At 45.6% G+C, this 23,585-nt stretch overlaps 1 protein-coding gene across 2 annotated transcripts in view; it reads right to left on the bottom strand.

Annotated features, from left to right (window-relative positions):
• The window catches only part of LOC117222638 (uncharacterized), an 80,575-nt gene extending 58,962 nt beyond the window's left edge, over positions 1-21,613 (bottom strand). The window contains exon 1 of one of the 2 annotated variants that reach the window (XM_033474441.2): positions 19,270-21,613. In XM_033474441.2, the coding sequence (XP_033330332.2) occupies positions 19,270-19,683 (414 nt within the window). In that variant the 5' untranslated portion in view covers positions 19,684-21,613. The remainder of the gene's footprint in view (positions 1-19,269) is intronic. The other variant, XM_033474449.2, reaches the window with a different exon arrangement.
• Between the last annotated feature and the right edge of the window lie 1,972 nt (positions 21,614-23,585).

The raw sequence follows: 23,585 nt of genomic DNA, 5'->3' as shown, positions 1-23,585 counted from the left end.
CCATGAATAATCGTATCTCATCTTCCCAAAATGTCCATTTTTGTTTACAAGCTGAAGGGTAATTAAGGAGAATTTACAATATTTCTAATTACAATAATTTCTTCCTAATTCGCTCTTGGATTGCGCACAAAAATGGACAATTTTGAAAGAGGAGGTACGATTATATACGAGCATTGCGACTCGTTTTTTATAGTTGTTGACAACCGGTGTTGACAATCTTCTCAAATTGTTCATTTCTGTGCGCGATCTGAGCACGAATTAGGGAGAAATTACTGTACTAGGTACGTGACCGCGTCGATATTCGGCACTTTTCTATCTGAGCCTATAACGAAAATTTGAAAAATGTCCCTCGTAGATCTCGGTAACTTATATGCGTGTTGAGAATTTTATCGAAATCGATTCACGTTCTTACGAGTTACAACAAATTAAAGATTGCAAAAATCGCAGTTTTATCACGATTTTGACCTATAATTGTAAGAAAATCTGCAAAATCTTTCAACGCCTGTATCTCGGCTCTGGTTTAACCGATCTCGATCAAATTTTCAGCTTATATAAGTTACCGAGATCTGCGAAAGGCATTTTTTAAATTATCGTTGTAGGTTAAAAAACGAGGGTTTTTAATTTTTTCTTTTCATTCCAAGTAATGGCAAAATTAAAAAGAAAGTTTCTCAGCCGTCGTCTAATAGGCTAGTCCCTCTGTCATCTAAAAAAATATGCAAATCATTTAGTTCAGTTCTCAAAAAGTTAATGCGTTTTAAAAAGTGAGCGAATAATTTCGTGGCCCCACTGTATATCGTTTTATCACAATGCCAAGATTTGATTTATCTAAACTTTGTATTATTTATATTGTAATATATGCATGAATAAAAATGTACATCTAAAAATTTCTGACAGAAACATTTTCATAATATCAGGAATTTTAAACGAAGAAAAATTAGAATCCGGTCATTTTCACTAGTTTGGTAATTCTAGTATCGAAGCCATTACATTAGGATATTTTTGGCCGATAGTCTACACCAAACGAAAACGTATCGTGTCACGTGGCCTCCGAATTGCCTTCGAATCGTGGCCAAAAAATTAAAAATAAAAGAGTAAAATCATCGCTTTTATTCTAGCAGTACTATATGAGCCGTTTATTTTGAAAGTGGCATAAGTCACTTTACCGTAATGAAAAGTGGTGATTTTTTAATGTTTATACGAAATTATTTATACTGAGAAAAATATCAGTATCCTGAGATAACAAATACAAGTAAATCTTCTCGAAAGTTAGCATCCATACTTTTAAACGTGTTAAAACGCAAACCCTTAACACGTTCCGTGCCACGTGTACCATCGATGGTACACGCTTGCATGTTTACTTAGTGAACTGAACAAATTGTTTACAAGAAATTTAGAACCGAAGAATCAATTTCCACCGCAAGAATGGGCGTTGATAAGTTTTTGTTACGTTGTTATGTGTACAAGAATTAATAATTGCACGTAATACATCAAGTTTTAGTAAAATATCAAAATGTGAAGATTCGAGTAAAAAAAGCTCGGCACGGAACGTGTTAAATATATCGACTTAAAAACAAAGTGACTTACGCCACTTTCAAAATAAACGGCTCATATATTCATATTAATGTATCCCGGCATGCTGTCCACCGCCTTTCTTCGCCGCTGCTCCGAGCTTCTACAAAAACGTTTTCCTAGTTGTTGACGAATTACCGTATTTCGTTCGCGGAAGCGAGAGCCCGCTCGGGGAAGCGGTGGGATTCGCGACGGTTACGCGGGGCCGATCGAGATTCTACGGAAATAGCAAACAGAATCGACGAAGTTTATCGAATCGTCGTGTTCGGCACCGTGGGAAAAAGAATGCGAACGGACGAGTACTCGCGAAACGAGATAACGCGCGAACCATCGTATATCGGCGACGAAGACACGCAGACGTCGCCATCGGAAGTCAAACACGGATTGTACCGAAAAAAATCGGGAAGCGTGAACAAACAGCGCGTCGATTTGCTCTTCAAGGTACCGTTCTCATATCCTCGCATCCTCGCGTCCGGCGAACGCGCCGATCGCGCAGATCGTCGCGACGTCTCCCAATCAGTCCGATACCGATTCGCTCGAGAGTGTGCGTACGCCGTTCGACCAAGAAACCGACCGAAACTTATCGATATCCGCGCGGGCACAGTCGGACGCATCTAATCTGTAAATTTACTCGCGGATCTTGCGCAATTTTGCGGCCTATTCCGAGACAGGAATTCTCCTCTTCGCACTCCTACGCTCGATCGTTACTTCGAACGATATCTTCGGTCGGAAATGTACCTAGTTACCTGCGACGTAAAAACCGAACGTCGACGATAAGAAATGTTCGGCGAAAACTATCGGCCAAAAATATCCTAATGTAATCGCTTCGACGCTGTGATTACCGAAATAGACAGAATGACCGGTTTCTAATTTTTCTTCGCTTAAAATTCCTGATATTATGGAAATGTGTTTCTGTGAGAAATTCTTAACTAACGAGAAGTTTAGATAAATCAAATCTTGGCATTGTGATAAAACGATAATTAACGATAACGATAAACGATAACGTAATTCGTGTTTAGGGTTCGGTAGTTCTAGCGTTAACGCTTAACGAAGCGTAACGATGCTTGGGCAAGGACATGCTTATTCTGATCTTCGGTGAATTTTAATACGATATATGTATGTCAAATGAAAGAAATTCGTCGAATAAATTCTACATAAATGTGTTTTCGCGATTTCGATGTTCGTAAATTAACACATTAACTGCCGAATGTTAACTCGAAATATTCACACAATATCAAAGTCATTTAATTAATGACACCGAAACTAGAAAATGAAAATTTACCGTAGGAAATATTGGTTCAGCTATTTTGTATTCTAGAAATCCGAGGAATATTCAATTTGTTCAATATATTGCAATAAAAATTAATTTCGAAAATCTAGCTAAAAATTAGTGTCACCCATACGTGACTCATGCGGCACTGTTCGGTACAGGTCATTCCGAAGCGTTCCGTAATCCTAGCGTTAACACTAGATTTACGAAGCACGAAAAACAGCTGTTTTATATTAGTTTATGAAAATAACAATAAGACATTTATTCTGATTTTTAACAAGTGTTATTGTAACATTTGCCGTAAGTAACATATAAATTGAATAAATAACTCATAAACGTATCTTTACGATATGAATAATCGTAAATTAAAAAATTTGTGACCGGTCATTTTGACGAGTTCCGTAAATCTAGCGTTAACAATGAACGACAAGCTTCCCTGGAAGGGTGGCTATCCTTTGACCAATGTTCCACGCGTTTTTTAAATCAGAACAAAATTCTACCCCTTCCCTGTTGTCAATATCTCAACAATAAATTAAAAAAGGTGGCATTCAATAAATACAATTTATCCACCAAATAATTCACGCGCAATTTATCCGCAGCGCGAGCGGTTAATCCGGAGCAAAGCAACCATGAAAATATCTAACGTTAACAACGAACGATAATTTTCCCTGAAAGGGTTGCTATCCTTGGATCGATGTTCCACGCGTTTTTTCAATCATAACAAAATTCTACCCCTTCCCTGTTGTCAATATCTCAACAATAAATTAAAAAAGGTGGCATTCAATAAATACAATTTATCCACCAAATAATTCACGCACAATTTATCCGCAGCGCGAGCGGTTAATCCGGAGCAAAGCAACCATGAAAATATCTAACGTTAACAACGAACGATAATTTTCCCTGAAAGGGTTGCTATCCTTGGATCGATGTTCCACGCGTTTTTTAAATCATAACAAAATTCTACCCCTTCCCTGTTGTCATTATCTCAAGAATAAATTAAAAAGGTGGCATTCAATAAATACAATTTATCCACTAAATAATTCACGCACAATTTATCCGCAGCGCGAGCGGTTAATCCGGAGCAAAGCAACCGTGAAAATATCTCCAGTTGAAAGCGGTTGCTGAAAGCGGTTAAAAGAGGTTACGATAAAAGTCTTTCTCGCTTTCATTTAAAAAGCCGCCAACCTGGTCGCCGGTTAAAAAATGAATAATAGCGGGAATCTCTGTAGAAGCTACCTTCTCGTTGGTACAATCGTCTAAAGCTTCCGGGGATACTTTGATTAGCGACGCTTTCGACGCGTTTCCAGCTGGTCGAAACGCGAATGACTTGACGGTCGATGTGGCTCCTTTAAAGAGCGAAGGAAAGGAAGAGAGAGAGAGAGAAAGAGAGAGAGAGAGAGGGAGAGAGAAAGGGAGAGATACCGAGGAGGAACGGCGAAGAGCGGCGAAGAGCGAGTCGAATGGAACGGTATGGAATCGCGAGAGGCTTGTGCCCGTGCTCTCTCCCGATGGCGGTGCAGCTCGCACTGCTCCGAGTCGCGGTTTATGCTTCGCAGATACCAATCTTGTTTCTTGACCTATATCCGCGTTTGCATCGTTGCGCAATACGCTCGAAAGGCGTCTTCGAAAATCACCGCGGGAGACCAACGGCGTCTCGACCGCGCTCTTGCTCTCGACAATAAGCCGCGTCCCTTTCCTTTGTACTCTCGTTTCACCGTGCGTCCCCCGTTCGTCCTTTTTCTCCTTTTTTTTTTACCCACAATTTCGGCTCATTTTCGCGATTCTATCCGCTCGGAAAAAATCGCCGCGATCGACGAGAACGTCGGAGGAAGAAGAAGAAGAAGAAGAAGAAATTGATCGAGGCACGGCGACGGGTCGCCGCCGTTGACTCGACGTTACAACAACTTTGGTAGTTCGGCTCTGCGGCCGCAGCAGGATTTACATGCGTTTCACGGTCTCCGGCATTGCTGACACGCTTGCTACGCGGACGAGGGACACGTAGAATGCGCGTCGGTACGCATCTTAACAGTCGGTCGCTGTTCGACGGTCTTCCTGCACGCCGCGGCTACTTCGAGGCTCTTAACCGAGTGGGCGAGCGAGCACCGGACTTCGTCTTCCTCGAAAACGTCGCTAACTTTCGCGGCCGAAATACATGTAACCGGTGCCTTCGAATATTCGGCACTTCGGACGGTGCCCGCCCGTCCGAAACTATCGGGGTCAATTTTTTGAACGCGAACGGACCTTCGCGAACCGAAGAACCGGCCGGCGATTTCGCACGACCCCGTCGGGGTACCGTTTCCAATACGATACAATTCTATCGACGATAACGTACAATTACAGGCGCATGCCGCTAAGCATCGTTTATATATACAGGGTGTCCCGAAAATGTCTCGCAACCCGAATTGGGAGGTTCCTGAGGTCGTTCGAAGCAACTTTTTCCTTTGCGAAAATGTTCTCCGAGGCTTCGTTTACGAGTTATTAACGAGAAACACTGACCAATAAGAGGCGAGCTCGGCTGGCGCGCGGCGGCCCGGCCAACGAGTGCAGGAAGCCCAGTTCCGCTCATATTGGCTCGGCCGTATCGCGCCAAATGATCTCGTCTCTAATTGGTCAATGTTTTTCGTTAATAACTCGTAAACGAAGCCGCGGATCGCATTTTCGCTAAGGAAAAAGTTGCTTCGAATCACCTCAGGAATCCCCTACTTGCGGATTGCGAGACATTTTTGGGACACCCTGTATATGCACGTATGCGTCATATTTCGTAACGGTGTTGGACCGATCGGTTACTACCGATCCAGCGCTGGCCGATACACGGCTGGGCGAGGCCGGCGCGATGCGATGCGATGCGATGCGATGCGATGCGATGCGTGCACACGCTACAGCAGATATAAATTTCCCTGATCTTCGGTACCGTAGGTCAACGTTCAGAGAGAATTCCAGCCGGGCTCATCATCCTGCCTCCGTCTCTCTCTTTCTCTCTTTCTCTCTCTCACTCTCTCTCTCTCTCTCTCTCTCGCGCGCTCTCTCTCGATCTCTCCCTCCCTTTCTCCGGCTCTGTAAAAGGCGCGAGTGCGCGACCGCGGCCGCAACCACCGCCCGTCCACGCGATTCGAGTCCTCTTCGTCTCGCGGTTCGAAACTCCGTGGACTCGATGGATCCCCCCCGCTATCTATCTAATCTAATTCTTAATTCAACATCGAGATCACAAACATTTTTATTGATAAGGTCTCTCGAAAAATATTATGCTGTTATCACCAAGGTAATTTATCTATTTATTTTTAATAAACAGTCATCTTATATACATAAAACTACGATTTTAAATGTGTTTAAAGTTATTTAAATTTAAATATCCTCCCAATAAAATATATTTATAACAATTTATATTTACAATACTGTTAATTATAACAAATTTATTAGATTCTACAGGGTCTTCTCGTCCCTTAATTATATTTAAGTGTTTTTACTTAAAATCTAAATTATTCATTGAACTTTAGACAGTTTATATTTCATTAATTTAAATATCCCCCCAATAAAACAAAGTTTATAACAATTTATATTTACAATACTGTTAATTATAACAAATTTATTAGATTCTACAGGGTCTTCTCGTCCCTTAATTATACTTAAGTATTTTTACCTAAAATCTAAATTATTCATTTAACTTTAAACAGTTTATATTTCATTAATTTAAATATCCCCCCAATAAAACAAAGTTTATAACAATTTATATTTACAATACTGTTAATTATAACAAATTTATTAGATTCTACAGGGTCTTCTCGTCCCTTAATTATACCTAAATATTTTTACTTAAAATCTAAATTATTCATTTAACTTTAAACAGTTTATATCTCATTAACCCCTTCATCCCGGGGAGGAGAAAATCGATGGAGGAAATCCTTTGTTCCAATCGCAGCTTAGCCTTCGTCAAAACAATAGAAGAAAAATGACGTCGATTTAATCCGAGTAGAATCTGGTTGGTCGCAAGAAGAAGAGTTATCGGCGACGGAGAGGAGGGGGGAGGGGAGATTCGAGTTCACAAAAGCGACGATGCAATCGTAAAAACGAAGCCGCGCGAAACCTCCGGAGGGCCTTCTACCTTTACGTAACGACCAGCTCGAGAAAGTAGCCCAAAGAGTGCTCGCTATAAATCAGCCGTTCAAACGACAACCCGCGATACGCCTCGATCGGATCTTTGAACTTTGTTTCGTGGGAATGAAACGTAAACAAAGCCGGCGGGTCCCCGGATCGGGGGCGTGCGTTACCCTTTACGTATCGTAAGGTCGTCCCGCGAGCGACGAGCGACGAAGAACCGAACGAACGAACGATCCCATCGGCCGTCGTCGACGCGTTTCCCCAGAGATATCCGACCACGCCCGACTCGCGTAAACGCGTTATCCGTGCAACGCTTTGTTTCGCATTATTGCTCGGCCTCGCGGCGAGATTTTCTTTCCGCCGCGGCGATCCCCCTCCGCCCCCTGCCCCCCTCCCCCCCTTCCGGCGACCGTGAACCATAGACGGAAATTTCGAGACCGGACAATAAGGTCGCGCGACGACACGAAAAAAGAAGAAAAAAACGATCGTTCGCGCGAAATCGAGATCGATCTCGCGTCGTGTCCCGTCGTTTCCGTGTTTCCCGGGCCGAGGGGGTTGTTAACACTATGCCGTCCGGTGGCACCACGCTGGTGCCATGTAAAAAGTATCTGAGCCGTTTATTTTGAAAGTGGCATAAGTCACTTTTTCAAAAAAATCGAGTTAATGGTAACACTAATTACAATTGAAGGGTAGCTTTTCATTTTAAAAAAAAGAGAAGAAAAGAAAAAGTGATTTATGCCACTTTCGAAATAAACGGCTCGTCTGTTGTATGCCGGTGGTACCACTTTGGTGCCATTTTCAAAAACTGAAATAACATTGGAACTGTATTTCTTGGGTTGTAAAAGGCAGCAAACTAACTCTAGCATTGTGCTTATTTAACACGTTCCGTGCCACGTGTACCATCGATGGTACACGCTTGCATGTTTACTTAGTGAACTGAACAAATTGTTTACAAGAAATTTAGAACCGAAGAATCAATTTCCACCGCAAGAATGGGCGTTGATAAGTTTTTGTTACGTTGTTATGTGTACGAGAATTGATAATTGCACGTAATACATCAAGTTTTAGTAAAATATCAAAGTGTGAAGATTCGAGTAAAAAAAGCTCGGCACGGAACGTGTTAACTAAGAATTAAGTACGAAAATTCTTGGATGACTGGTCTTAATTGTAGGAATTTCTATTACCGCCATCTTCGACACTTTCTTTTAAATCTAAAATTTCCAAGCTATTATGCCGGCGTCAAACAAAAGAATCATATATCTAAGATCTGCGGACGGCACAGTGTTAAGAGGGCAGAGCCACGCGGAGTCGTCGGGGCCGAGTCGGATCGAACCAGACGAAACCAGCCGATGCCAACGAGGTGATCTCGATGCAGCCGAGTTGGAAAAGATAAGGCAACGCCGACGGAACAGAATAGAATGTAGCATGTTCGAGAACGCGGAGACCGGACCAGAGTCCGCAGAGAAGGAGGAAAGGCGAAAATATGAAAAGGAGGAAAGGGGGGAAAGGAGAGGAAAAAAAAGGAGAAAAGTAGGAAACAAGGAAAGAAGGGACCCCGAGGCCGGAGGCGCCGTAAGCATAACGGTACATCGGAGAAGACCGCGAGAGGAACGGCGAAGCGGATAACCGACTAGCCTACGCCCAACCGAAAACGATTCGCGTCTGTTTCGTCTACGATTGTCCGTTCGAGAGAGACGCACCAGCCGCTGCCGGGAGGAAATATCCCGGCCGTGACCAGGGCCGATCGTCGAATCGTCGATTCGAGGGTGGCAAATACTTGAAATCGTAATCGGTGTCGTCGACTGCGAGGAGCGCGCTCGTCGCGAACGATTTCTCGGGGAAATGCCGGCGCGGTGTGTGCCCCGCGTTGCGAAGCCTCGCGGACACGGTAGGCCGTTCAAATCCGTCTCATTAGTATGAAAAGCGTAAAGTCGTTTCACAGTTATTACAGCAGATATATACCGATGCTTTACAATCCGTCCTCGGTATTAGCTCGTAATGCTAATGCGTTACACAGTCGAGACTTCCGTGCTGGCTACAAAGCGCTTCTTCGCGGACATTAAGTATGCGATGCCACGAGGTTGCCTCTTCTATCGGGTGTCCCCCCCTCGGCCTCCCCCGGGTCCCCTAGCTCTGCTCGTCGCCCGTCCTACACCATCGAACCCGAGCGTTATCCTTATCGCGTCGAGTCGATCGCCGTTCTCTCCGATTTTTCTGCTCGGCAAACAGATCGATCGGATCCCTCGGAAACAGCCGAAAGCGACGACAGCCGAAGCGACCAATGTGATCCGGCGTGAAATCGATCGTTCCCAGAGCAGAGGGTAATTTAGCAGAGCCTTTCAGAATGTATCGAGGCATTCGCATATTACACCTACACCCGGAGCCACGCACCCGCCGATGGAGGTCGGTACACAATAAACCTGCCCGAGTAATTTCCTGTCCGAGCGACAGAGTCTCGTTAGCCGGAAAGCATTGTCGGTTCTTTTTGCGCTGTTCATTTTTCTACTCTCTAGCGTCGCGGCTTTTCTACGGGCACGGGCGACGCGAACGCGGGGATTGTCGGACGGACGCGCACAGAGTGGGCTGGGATCGAGAAATTCAGTGACATTCTGTTTTATAACTTTTGAACCGTCGAAGATGTTGCAATGAAATTTTCCAGAAAAATATTTAAAAAATAGTTACTTTCAACTAGATATTTAGTATATCTATATAGATAATTAAATTCTTTTTTTGCAAAAAAGAAATTGTTTAAATACAATGTTACGGTTTCCAGCCGGTATATTACAGAACGCTTCTTCTAAATCGACAGATATTTAAAATTTTAAATTATTCCATATAACATGAAAAATATAAGTAAACGAAACAAACTTTGTAACATTACAATACTAACGTACCTGGAATTACTAGTGGGTCCTCGTAATCGGTGTGGGTGCGATAAAGTACGCGTCCCAGAAAAAGGTCTCTGTATGGCATTAAATCCTGAAGCTGCAGATTTATTGAAACGATAACAAAATGGTAAGATTAATTAACGTACTCTGCATTTTATCAAAAGTTCGAACTGTTCAGATTTACCAACTACATACAATGCATACGGAGAACTTTTTCTGGGACGTGTACTTTATTGCACCCACACTGGTTACGAGGACCCACTAGTAATTCCAGGTACGTTAGTATTGTAATGTTACAAAGTTTGTTTCGTTTACTTATATTTTTCATGTTCTATGGAATAATTTAAAGTTTTAAATATCTGTCGATTTAGAAGAAGCGTTCTGTAATATACCGGCTGGAACACAGAGAGATTATCTTCGATATCTTTTACCTCAAAGTAACGCAACGTTGATATCTTTGAAACATAATGATTTGCGATCTGGTTCGTCTTGGTATGTAACTTTTACAGAATTATGTAAAGGAAAGTATCCTGAAAATATACCGTTTTCCGAAACCGTGATTCCTTGATAGATATTCCTTGTCAAATGTAAAGAATCTTTACACTTTTTCTATTTTATTAAACATTATATTTTTCATATACAGGATACGATAATATTAATTTAAGCTGCTATTTCCTAGCGAGAAATATTGCCTCCTAATGTTAAAAATGAAAGCAAAGAAAAAAGTTAATTAGGTTCGTCAGGATATTGCGAGAAAAAGAAGCATATTTTTTGGCGTCGAATGTAGTGTTCAAAATGTTCAACTTTAAATCGTCGTATCCATTACAATTTTATGATCATTTTTATTAATATTTCCACTTTCGAGGGTAATGGAAATGTCCAAAAACCTAATTTTCTTATATCGAGCTTAATATTTTTATATTCTTATATTTTAATTTCATATATTTTTAATTCTATAATTCTTATATTATAATATTCTTATATTTAACAAGCGATAAAAATTGACTGATCATCGATATAAGAAAATTAGGTTCTTGTCAAAAAGTCATTAAAATCTTCGATCCGGCCCACTGTGGGCCGGTGGCCTGCGAACCAACGATCGCGCGCAGCCATTTTACATTTTCCAGCCGCGTCGAAGGTTGTCGATTAGACGACGCGCAACAAAAAAAAAAATATCATTTCGCGCCGCTTCTAAGGACTCTATGGGCGAGAACGTGCGTCGAACGTGTAACGGGCTCCGGTGTTTATGTTCCTTTTCCACGTGCCTGTCGCGGCGCTAGAAGTTGCGGCGCACGCTGCGGTGGCGACCAATTGCACGCACAGATATCGTCCTTACCCTCCCGTATATATAACTTACTCCTGTAACCCTAACCCTATTAAAGACGATCCCTCGGGTAGACATCGAGGATATCCATCGGTCGGTGTACGTCGAGTTCAGCAATCTCAGCGTTGAGCAGGAGCGTTAACAACGATCCTAAATGCCAAAAAATGTCACTCGATCGATCTGTTCGCCGATACTGCGGAAAAGAGGTGTATTCATTGTTAATTTTGGCCCGTTTTAATTTAACGCTTCGGCACAGATTTATTTGAAAAATTTCTTGCGTTTGTAGCATGTATTTGAATAGCATGATATTTTTGGCTCGGGTTTTATATTATAATTATAAATTAATTATAATATAATTATTATATTATTGTATTATATTATTATATTATATTATATTATATTATATTATATTATATTATATTATATTATATTATATTATATTATATTATATTATATTATAATATTATTATATAATATAATAATTATATTATAATTATAAAAATTACGTATTATATTATAATACGTAATTTAGAGGTTGTAGAGACTATATGTTATTTACTCAGTCTTTTGTTTTTCATACAATAAAGAAATCGTTCTTCTCTTTCTTTTTATTCGTGGAATCTGCCGCGAACCCGATTTGGAACTTTTTAAAAAATGTAAGATATTTCAATCGATATTATATCGTTACTCTACTTGTTGTGCATATACGTAACATTTCCCGCCAGAAATTGAACAATAAAAATTTGACAGTCAATCGGTTAATCACGTTTCTTATAATCAAATCAAATCATCATCTTACAATCAATCAAATATACTTATACTAATAATAAAATAGAATAATAAAATATAAAATATACTAATATACTTATACTAACAAATTATATATATATACTTATATTTAAATTTATTTTCAAAATATTATAACATTTTATTAGTTACGTTGGAATTCGTTTTAAAACATTGTAAACATAATTGGGATAACTCTGGAGACTCAGGCCAATACGCGTTATAGTCTTTTGTAAATTCCGTTTTGCTCGCGGCTCGTTTTTATAGCTACCGATCGTCAACAACCATAAAAACGTGCCGCGAGGCTCGAATAATCGTATCACCGCTTCCCAAATTGTCCATTTCGCCGCGAGATCCTCCCCGAAATAGGTGTTCGCAGAATGTCCGACATTTCTGTCCATCGATTCCCAACGTTACGGTTAACGGGTATGCCCTTTACGCAGAAATATGCCCGCGTATATTTAAACGTAATCGTTGGGTGCGCTCGAACTTTTCACGCTTCGCGACGCGCATCATATCTGTTTCCTGGGGATCGTGACCCGTGACCGAGTCGTAGCCGAGACAATGTACAAATGATTGCTCGCGACTGCGAGGGAGAAATCGCGCTCGTCCCGATCGGCGTCGTTCGTCGCTAAACCGTAGGCTAAGAACGAGGTTGAAGTCGAAACCCACCGAAAACATGTGACAAATATGGACAAATGTGGGCAAATGTGACAAATGCGACGTTCGTCTCGGAAATTTTCGAGAGTGGAATCGAGAGAAAAGCGGCGACATGCACCGCGAGGCACGCGGGGGCATCGTGAACGCGGCCGAACGTGGAACAAGGGGTTCGAACAACGAGAGGGGGACAGATACCTAACCCAAACTCGCATCGTGGTACGATCGTTCGAATCTATTATGGCAATCCGTGAACAATAACTCTTCCTCCACTCTCGGCATTTAATGGCCGTCCATCTATTTAACGTGAAGGAAGAGGAAGTGGCTGTGATGGGTAGATAGGTCGAACGTTTTGTAACTAATTTCGCGAGTAAATTGTCCGTAACATTGGTTCGGTGCAGTCCGACTAAACGTAACGACAACGAAACGGAGCCGCTGCGAAGTCGAATCCCGTTGCGAGCACGTTCGCTGCGAGGCAGATACCACCTACAACCCACAACTTTCAACCTACAAATCCGCGATCGATGGATCTCTCGTGTCTCCCCACCGCCGAGACGCGATCCGTTTCCGTTCGTTTCCGGGAAAAGAAACGGCCAGACTAATTATACAGGGTGTCCCAAAAATGTCTCGCAATCCGAAACTGGCGAGTTCCTCAGGTGGTTTGAAGCAACTTGTTCCTTTACAAAAATGTTCTCCGAGGCACCGTTAGCGAGTTATCAACGAAAAACAGTGACCAATGAGAGGCGAGCTCGGCTGGCGCGAGGCGACCGAGCCAACGAGCGGAACTGGGCTTCGTGCGCTGGTTGGCTGGGCCGCCTCGCGTCGACCGTACTCGATTCTTATTGGTCACTGTTTTCCGTTAATAACTCGTTAACGGTGGCTCGGAGAAAATTTTTGTAAAGGAAGAAGCTGCTTCAAACGATCCGAGGAACCCGCCATTTCCGGACTACGAGAGATTTTTGGGACACCCTGTATCGCGTCTCGTATTTTTGTTTACCGGCTCGGGAACGTATCGGGAACACGTTCGCCGGTACTCGATCGTCGAACGCGGCCCCGGCGGACGCGTTCATCGCGTTCAACGCGGACCAAGAGAAACAGCACCCACTCATCCACCTACCCGCCTCTGATTCGCTGCTCTTCCTCGTGAGTCATTGCGGGCATCGCGAGCAAGAAGGCAACGAGGCGACGAAGAAGCGACGGAGAAGCGACGAGGCTCGACGCATATCGCGCGTGAAATGCGAATCATGATCGCGTCTTCCAAACACTGCGTCGACTTCCATGCTTGTGCCGCGTGTTCTCTATTGATCAGCTTGTCCGACCGCGATCTTTATGCAAAATTCCTGTTTCGTACATTATTTCATAGTGACTGGAATAAGAGAAAAAAGATGATCCCGTTGTGTTCAAATGAAAATAATATGTTCGAGTATCGTTAATCGCTTTAGACCGGTCGAGAAAATCGTATGCACCTGAACGCGATACACCGAACCAATAAATTCTCCCTGATTGACGCTCAGATTGGGCACGAAAATGCACAATTTTGGAAGAGGAGATGCGATTGTTCGAGCCTTGCTGCTCGTTTTTATAATTGTTGACAATTGGCAATTGTAAAAACGTGTCTCCTCAACCGTTGTTCGTACAATAAATTTCGCTTGATTGACGCTCAGATTGCGCACGAAAATGGACAATTCGGAAAGAGGAGATGCGATTGTTCGAGCCTTGCTGCTCTTTTTTATAGTTTTTGACAATCGGCAATTATAAAAACGTGTCTCCTCAGCCGTCGTTCGTACAATAAATTTCGCTTGATTGACGCTCAGATTGCGCACGAAAATGGACGATTTAGAAAGAGGAGATGCGATTGTTCGAGCCTTGCTGCTCGTTTTTATAATGGAGCCGTTTATTTTGAAAGTGGCATAAGTCACTTTGTTTTTAAATCGATACATTTAAGGGTTTGCGTTTTTTTAACACGTTTAAAAATATGGATGCTAACTTTCGAGAAGATTTACTTGTATTTGTTATCTCAGGATACTGATATTTTTCTCGGTATAAATAATTTCGTATAAACATTAAAAAATCACCACTTTTTTCAAGCCTTCAATTAAACGAACGAAATCTGTAACGAATTAACCCTTTGCACTCGAAGCCGCTTCAACTGTGAATCTATAACAATTTTTCTGCCTTACAGTATTTCCATTTTATATAACGAAGTGCATTTATTAATATATGAAACTGAGTCTCGCGATTTATACAACAGTTACGGTTTTAATGATTTTCAAAAAATCTAAACATTGATAATATAAAAATGATCTTGGAACGTGATACAACAATCTCAGTGGTGCCTCAGAGTCGCCACTCGAGTGCAAAGGGTTAAAAGTAAACAAAAAATGGCATCGGGCAAGATGTACATATGAGCCGTTTACTTTGAAAGTGGCATAAGTCACTTTGTTTTTAAGTCGATATATTTAAGGGTTTGCGTTTTAATACGTTTAAAAATATGGATGCTAACTTTCGAGAAGATTTACTTGTATTTGTTATCTCGGGATACTGATATTTTTCTCGGTATAAATAATTTCGTATAAACATTAAAAAATCACCACTTTTCATTACGGTAAAGTGACTTATGCCACTTTCAAAATAAAAGGCTCGATTGTTGACAGTTGGCAATTATAAAAACGTGTCTTCTCAACCGTCGTTCGTACAATAAACTCCCCCTGATCGACGCTCGTTTTCATAATTGTTGACAATTGGCAACTATAGAAACGTATCTCCTCGATCAGCAAGAATTTCCCGTAGTCCGATGAAGCTTCGTAAAGAAATGACAACGATTTCGTGAAAGCTAACAATTCGGCGATTCGAAATAAGAAATGAAAAATAAGCAATTGCACCGTTATTTATGAAAAATATTCAGAGAACGACGTTCTCGCAACTAAAAGGGTCGCTAAAAGGGTTAACGTCCGTGAACGTCCGATGTTTTCTCGCGTCGAATACTTCCGCGGATGCCACGAACGCGCGTAGCCAGAGAGACCCGCGATTCGCTCATAGCCGAAGCATTCTTTCTCGATGTACGTGTCCCCCTCGTCCGCGATACGTAGCCCCGCGGAAGATCGAGAGCCGTGGAACAAACGGTCGATAAACGAGGTGTATTCTCGAGCGAGAAAATACGAGCGAGCGATAGGCGTCGGGCGCCTCTGGGTAACGTTAAACGCGTGAGAGAGTTTGCCCTTCGTGCAAACAAGATCGTCCTCGTATTTTAGCTCGGCAATCTTCGGGTCTAATGTTAATTACGTTTGTTCTCCGATCGGGCGTCGGGGCGGCCCAGCGTCGAGCGAAATAATCGGTGGAACGGTAATCATACGCAGCAGAACCGAAGCGAAGGGCGGTGAACCGTGGAAATGGTTCGTCCGGTGGTCGTCGGGATGCCCTTTCTGCCTAGCCACACGATAATCGTGGATTTCCGTCCGCTTATTATCTTACGCGCGTCACAATGCTGTTTAGATTGCGTCCAGGTAACGGCTAATTAGCGATTCGATGGTGTCCCCTGGGCCGGCGACGCTCTTCCACGTGGCGGCGAACGTGGCGACGTGAACGCGACACCGCGCAACGTCTCCCCGAAGAGAATCGAGAGCAATATCGATGCCCTCGAAGCCGCGGTACCGAGGTTCTCACCGATTCGCGATCGACGCGTAGATACCGTCCTCGCCGTGAAAGAGCGGACGGGTAAATCGAAGCGCGAACGAGCAAATCGTTGATCGCGTCGTTGCCTCCGTCGGCTCTTACAATTAGTGAAGTCTCAGAGCCGACGCAATTCCGCCGAGATTTCGCTTGCTAAAACACGATAATGGTAACGGTATCAAAAAACCGGTTTTATATTATAGACGCAGCCGCGGTGTCGCCGGTCTTCATTGTAGAAAATCCGACGGACGTGTCGCGTTCGAAAGTTCGTCCCGCAAAAAAAAGCAGCTCAGAGATCGCGCAGCCTCGATAAGATTAGAAGCGAGAAGAAAGGCTTTCGAATTTTTGGTTAGTGTCCCCTCCACCCCGCGATTTCTAATCCACCGTCGACCTCGGCTCGGGTTTCGTAAGTCGTCGAACCGAACGGATCGACCACGAGTCGTATTCGTTCGCTATTTGACCCATTGACTGCCAATTACGAGATACAGTAATGTATGTCTCCCTTACCGACGCTCGGATTGTCCACGAAAATGGACAATTTGGGAAGAGGCGATACGATTGTTCGAGCCTCGCGGCTCGTTCTTTTTATGGTTACCAATTGCCAATACATATAAAAACGAGCCAAAATGCTCGAACGATCGTATCTTCTCTACCTAAATTGTCCATTTTTGTAGACAATCTGAGCGTCAATTAGGGAGACGTTACTGTATCTCGTAGTAAACGTCTGTACCAAAATTGCCAGCTACGAGATATCTCGTAGTGGGTGCTGCAGGTTTAGATCGGCCACAAATGGCTATTCGAGCTAGGAACTATTAAAAAGGATGAATGAAAAATGTATAATAAAATAAAAATATAATAATAATAATATAATAATAATAATATAATATAATAAAATATAATAAATGTATAATAATAATATAATATAATAAAATATAATAAATGTATAATAATAATATAATATAATAAATGTATAATAAGTGTATAGCGTAGAGAACATATTGATTATCAATAAAAAAAATACTGCAAATGCCATTGCAATATTATATCAGTAACTTAATATGATTATATTTTGTAAAACTTCGTGTTTTCTTTAAAACAAAACCGTGGCACCCAGGTCAAGACGCGCTAAATTTGCGTGACAGTCAATGGGTCAACTGCTATTTAACGTTATTTATTCGGCTGTCCGATATTACAGCAATGTCTCCCTTACCGACGCTCAGACTGTCCACTAAAATGGATAATTTGGGAAGAAGAGATACGATTTATTATTCGAGCCTCGCGGCTCGTTTTTATAATTGTGAACAATTCATAACTATAATATAAACCGCAAGGCTCGAATAATCGTATCTCCTCTTCCCAAATTGTCCATTTTTGTGGTCAATCCGGGTGTCAATTAGAGAGACATCACCGTATCGGCGATCGGTTGCGCGACGCTCGGTATTCCTAGCTGACGGACCGAACGCGTGTCACCACGTGTCTTGCTCTGTGTATACAGAGTTTCGATTAACAAGAAATGTTTTTTTTTATGAAAAAAAAAGAAACGGACAGACGAGCCTGCGGATCTAATACGATTTAGACTATAACGGCTATAGATCGGCGACTGGTCAACGAAGGAGGAGACTCTTCGTCGATCGCGCGGAACGATGCGAACGCCGCGAAGCGATTATCTCGGAGAAAAAAAAGTGGGCGATTATTTCGGAATGAATCGATCGGGTGGGAAGAGTTTAGAATTCGGGATCTATATAAAAAAAGAGCAAAGGGACGCGGCGGTGTGGCGGATGCGGACTATGTGTACCTGGTGTGCACGCACTCGCAATCGGAAAGAGAGAAAGCGAGGACGAGATGGAGAGAGAGGAAAGATAAAAAAAAGGAGCACGAAAGAGGGGAAAAAGGAGAGAAACGTGTGCACGGTTCAAGTTCCTCGGTAAGATGGAAAGGCGTGCGACGCGTGTCCCAGACGGACGGCGTATCAAAGAATATTTGCCCTGTCAACACGCGGCTTAGCGCGGAAACGCCGCTGCGTCTAGAAAGGAACAACGGATCGCTCGGAGCAAGATAATAGTAATGGAAATTATTACTTTGCTCTAATATTTTACGATCCAGCGCTTCCCTGGAATCGATACGTTATCTTGCAGACGTTTCCACGCGCGCGTACACGCGTAGATATGTCGTAAGGATCTACGTGCACACTGCCGTGGCTCGGTGAAACCGTTGTTCCGTCGTAACCGATTATGCGAGTTAATTGCGACGCAGGAAGCACGGATGCAGCCTCGATTATCCGTGCTAAACGGAGTGACACGAATCTTCGAATAATAGAACAGCTTGCATTAGTTGCAGCGCGCGGATCTCGATCTTCATCGATTCCGACAGTAATTTCAGACGGTAATTTCTCCATAATTAGCGCTCGGATCGCGCGCAGGAATGGACAATTCGAGTAGAGGAGATACGTTTGTTCGAGCCTCGCGGTCCGTTTCTACAGTATCCGATCGTCGACGATCACAAAAACGAGAGATGCAAGGCTCGAATAATCTTAGATCATCTCTCCTCAAATTCTCCCATTTCTCGCGCGCGATCCGAGCGCGAATCGGGAAAAAGAAATCACCGTGCCTCGACAATAGAGAATTCTGACACGTCGGAGATTCTCGTTTGCTCTCGCTTGTTTCGGCCATCGTTCAACCGGGGCGGCCGTTTTATTCGGCGCAAGGTCGAAGGAACGAGGCCTAATCGAATAGGTCCTGGCGCTCTCCTCTTAATTAGGAGAGCCGCTCAATCGATAATAAAGGATACCGCGGTCCCGGCGTGTTCCAAATAACCGGAATCGACCGTGTATAACGTATTTCGGAAGGAAATTTAATCGACGGACGGGGGGTTCGGGTGGCGGAATCTCGGGGGAGGGATTCTCCGTCCACGATGAAGATAAACGAAACGAGAAACGAAACAAGAAAATAGAACGGGACGAAAACGAGAAGAGCGAAACGAAATGGAATACGGAAAGGAATTGGAATATTCACCTGCATCTGCAGCCACGAGTAATCGATGTAGGTGGTTGTTGTAGCAGCGGTGACGGCGCCGGCGACGCTGGAAGCGGACGAGATTTGCTGCCAGTTATCCTGACCGGTGCAGCCGAGTACCGGCAATCCGTCGGGCTGACCCCGATCCGGCACTATCTGATCGGCATACTGATAGGGTGGCTGAACCGTCGTCGGTTGTCCGCCGGAAGGCAAGCTCGCTGGATGAGGATGAGGGTGCTGGGCCCCCGAGCCGGCACTGGCGGGCAAGCAGCACACGCTCACGTCCATCCGTGGTGGCGGAGAGTCGTAGAAACGTTGCTGCTCCGGCTCCGGCACCGGCTCCGGCTCCGGCACCGGCTCCGATTCGAACTGCTCCCAAATCGACCTCCCAAGGGTCAGCCCCCGCGGAACCATCCAATCTGAGACCCGGCACCTCTCTTGTTAGATTCGTCGGTCGAACTCCGCGATATCGAGGATACCGATGCGTCGCCCTTGCGCGCCCTGCTTTTTCGCCTTACCCGCGCGCCTCTCGCGTCCTCCTGCGTGCCCTAAGCTCTGTGTCGCGCGTCTTCCTCCGACGTCCTACCGCGTAGTCGCGTTTTTTACTACCCTTCCTCCATCGATTCAACGTTTCGTCGGAGTCGGAAATCCTCGCGGGGTCATCGCTCGGCGCGCACTATCGTCCCCGGGCCAGAACGCCGGATGATATCGATGCTATCCGATGATTCGTAGAGTACACGGTGTCACACCGTCGTTGTCCCGGTACCGTTGTCGTCTCCTTCGACGAAAGAACGAATCGAACGAGCTGGCCGACGAACGAAACGACGGCTCATTTTTCCCCGATGTGCCTCCGGTTGGTCCCGCGCAAACCCGACCCAGAACGATCGTCGCACGCGCGCACCTTGTCAATACTCGGACGTCACCACTACTGCCATCGCACCACTTTGCTTCTGTGTTCTCCCCCTTCGAGTTCGAACGATCCGCGAATTTCCTATTTGAGCCGGAAACGGGTAACGGACGTCGTCGACGCGCGCGTCGAGATCGCCGAATCATCGGCTCGCGTCCCGAGGTCCATCGTCCTCGCGACGGCTCTTCTCCTCCCCTTGCGTCGTCCCTCGGGGTAAGGTTCGTTCGGATCCTGCGGCGATCTTCAGACTCGGATGCACGGTCGCCAACGGTTCCGAGCCACGAAAACGGCTAGCATAGTGATTCGGCAAATCGTTCAACAGGACCAGCTATCCGGCCGCGTGTTCTCTCGAGTCGGCTTTCGTTCGTCTCTCGGCGTTGCAACTCTCGGATCGCGATCCGAGCTACTCGAATTTCACTGTCGGCGAACGCGTTCCGCGATCGCAGTTTCGTCGACGCGCTGGCCTCGAGGGCGGCACCACGTTTTTACGGCCGACCGTTTCGAAAACCGCGCCTGCGCACACACTCACAGAATCGACCGATTTCGGGCTGCGTAAACGGGCGAACGTCTTGCGGGAACGTTGACGTCGAAGAGTTCGTTCGACGGACGCGGGACGCGGAAGCGACGGAACGTCCTCGCATTTATGCCTCGACTTACGACGGCCCGGTGGCAATCTATACATGTATTGTCGATTTCCGAGCGACCCGCGAGATCCAAGGGGACGACGAACGCCGGACTCCGTCGGACTGACGTTGGACCGTGATATCACTGGTAACGAAACATATCGGTCGGACGTGTTCAAGAACCGCGCCGACAGCGGACGGATCGACGACAACTCTGATACGGTCGCGCCTTATCGCGTTCACCGTCGACGCATGACAACCGGACACTCTTAGCCGCGATACGCGAATCTCGAAACGCGCGGAAAGAAAGAGGAAGAGGTGGAGAACGTGGCGACGCGGCAGAGGGAGAACGAACGGCAAGAGGAGGAAATGGACGTGCCGACGAATCTGGCGGTGGGGATGTTTGGGGTGGAGGTGGACGTGGAGGTGGAGTCTCACAGTCACAATCACGATCACGGTGATAGTCACGGTACGGTCGCAGTCACGGTTAGAGTCGGAATCGGAATCACAGTCACAGTCTTAGTCACGGTCGGAGAAGAAACGACCGAAAAAAAAAAGAAAAGAAAAACAGTCGACTCGGCGATCGCCGATTGAACGTTCTCTTAAAAGTTTCAGAGAGCGGCGGTCGAATCAAGGGTGAGAACGAGTTCGAGGAAATAGAAATTTTGGAAAAGTCCCGCGACGAACAGCTACGGGGTAGCGACGAATATACAATGCGCGCCAACAATGTAGAGTCGCTGGCGCCGATGGTCCCGCCGCCGAGTACGAACACGTTCTCACCGATGACAGCGCGTGCTCCCCTTGACACGAGCCGCTCTTCTCTTTTTGCCCCCGGCCACCTTCCCACCCCCTCCCCCGCACGCACACGTACACACTCTCTCTCTCTCTCACTCTCTCTCTCTCTCTCTCTCTTTTCTCTCTTTCTCGTTCCCTTCCAGCCACCGTTTACCACCCCTGCTGCCAACCACCTTCTTTCTGCCAGGGCGCAGGGAACGAACGAGGTAACGGTGTACCCAATTTACAGGGGGAGGCTCCAATGTACCGACGCGTCGGAGAAGCAGCAGCAGCAACAGCAGCAGCAACGGCAAGGGTGGTGGTGGTGGTGGTGGTAATAGTGGTGGTGGTAACGGTGGTGGTAACGGTGGTGGTGGCGATGGTAGCAGCGATGGTGGTGGCGACGACGACGGTGGTGGCAGTGGTAGCAGTAGCAGCGGCAGCGTCGACAACGACGACGACGACGACGGCCACGGAGGTGTCGACGAGCGATGGCAATGGAGAAGAAGAAACGACGATGGAGGTGGAGAAAAGGCAGTGGTAGTGGCAAATGCGAGGGTGGCGAACGCAACTGGTGCTCGTGACGAGATAGCGGTGCAGTCGGTATCGCGTACGCGCATGCGTGAACACGTGTCGTCAAGGCAACGGTTCCGGAGTAACTGCCCGGTGAACGCAGCCCTCCGCGATCGCCGCTCTTTTCACTCTTTCACTCTCTCCGTCTCCCTCCTTCCCGATCTCCCGTTGGTCCGCCCTCGTCTCTCTCTCGCGTCGCGATCGCGGTTCGGCTCCGTTGCTCCAAGCTCGCGTCTGCTCGTAAGCACTCGTGGACTCGTGGCTCGTGCTTCTGGCTCTGGCTCAAGCTCTGGCTCTGCTCTGGCTCTGGCTCTGGCTTCGGCTTCGGCTCTGGCTGGCTCACGCCTCGGGCGCGACCGATCCGCGCAGTCTAGGCGGCCATCAAGCACGCCCCCGTCTCGTTCTGTACTCTCGACCGCTCTCTCAACCTCCCTGCCCTCCCTTCTCCTCTTCCTTCTCTCTTCCGCCTTTTGCCCTTTTCGCCGCGACGCGATCCTATGCGATCTTACGCGGTGCGATACGTTGCGACGCGACGCGACACACACTCCTCTATTCCGTTCTCCGTCCCTCTCTTCGATGTTTCCTCGTACATTACTCTTAGCACGCTCCCTCCTCGTCGACTCGTTTGTATTTTCTCCTCCTTTCTCTTCTCGCGCGCTCCTCTCGCTCTTCCATTCTGTGCTTTCGTTCTCTCCTCGTTCCTCTCGTACAATCTTTCGCTCTCGTTCTCTCGTCGTTCCTTCTTCGCCTTCCGCCGCGGCCGCCAAGAAACAGTATTACACGGTGTACCATACACCATGCCATCGTACCATACGCGGGGAATACGATTATCGGTATCGCGCGAAAGCGCTATCGACGAACGTGTCGCGCCTCCCCTCGATACGACCCCTCCCCCGCCATTACAGTTTTACGAACATCGACGTCCTCTTATCGGGAATTCTTTTCTCCTTTCGATCGAGTTTCGTGGGTTTCGATAGGTTTTCGGTAGAGGCTAGATCGTGCGAACAAATGTTCGCCGGCCGTTCGAGTCCCGTTCTGTCCGCGGCTGCGAAACCTCGTCTTTGTCTGGCCCGCGAGATTTTCTTCTCTCGATCTTCCTCTCGGACAACGGGAACAGTCATAGCCATTACGCCAACGCTCGTCTGACGTCACCTTGGTGCGATTAAAGTTACCTTATAGTTACGTACCATAAGTAGATATACGTATGCGTATCTACACGCGTGTATGTTCCCTATTTGATCGCGCGCATCACGCGTCGCAAATCGACGGAATTATTTCCTATCGATCGAACCGATTCATCGAAGTTTCGCGCGCCCGATCCGTTCGCCGATGCTCGGCTCGACGTATCGATCGATGGAAATGGAACAAAGATCTTTCGGAAGAATTGTGATTATATTTTTTTATTCTTTTATTTTTTATTTTTTTTTTAGAAGAACGAG

This window comes from Megalopta genalis, chromosome 1, assembly GCF_051020955.1.
Source record: "Megalopta genalis isolate 19385.01 chromosome 1, iyMegGena1_principal, whole genome shotgun sequence".
NCBI lineage: Eukaryota > Metazoa > Arthropoda > Insecta > Hymenoptera > Halictidae > Megalopta > Megalopta genalis.
The sequence above is the reverse complement of the archived record's forward strand: the minus strand, read 5'-3'. Positions and strand labels throughout refer to the sequence as shown.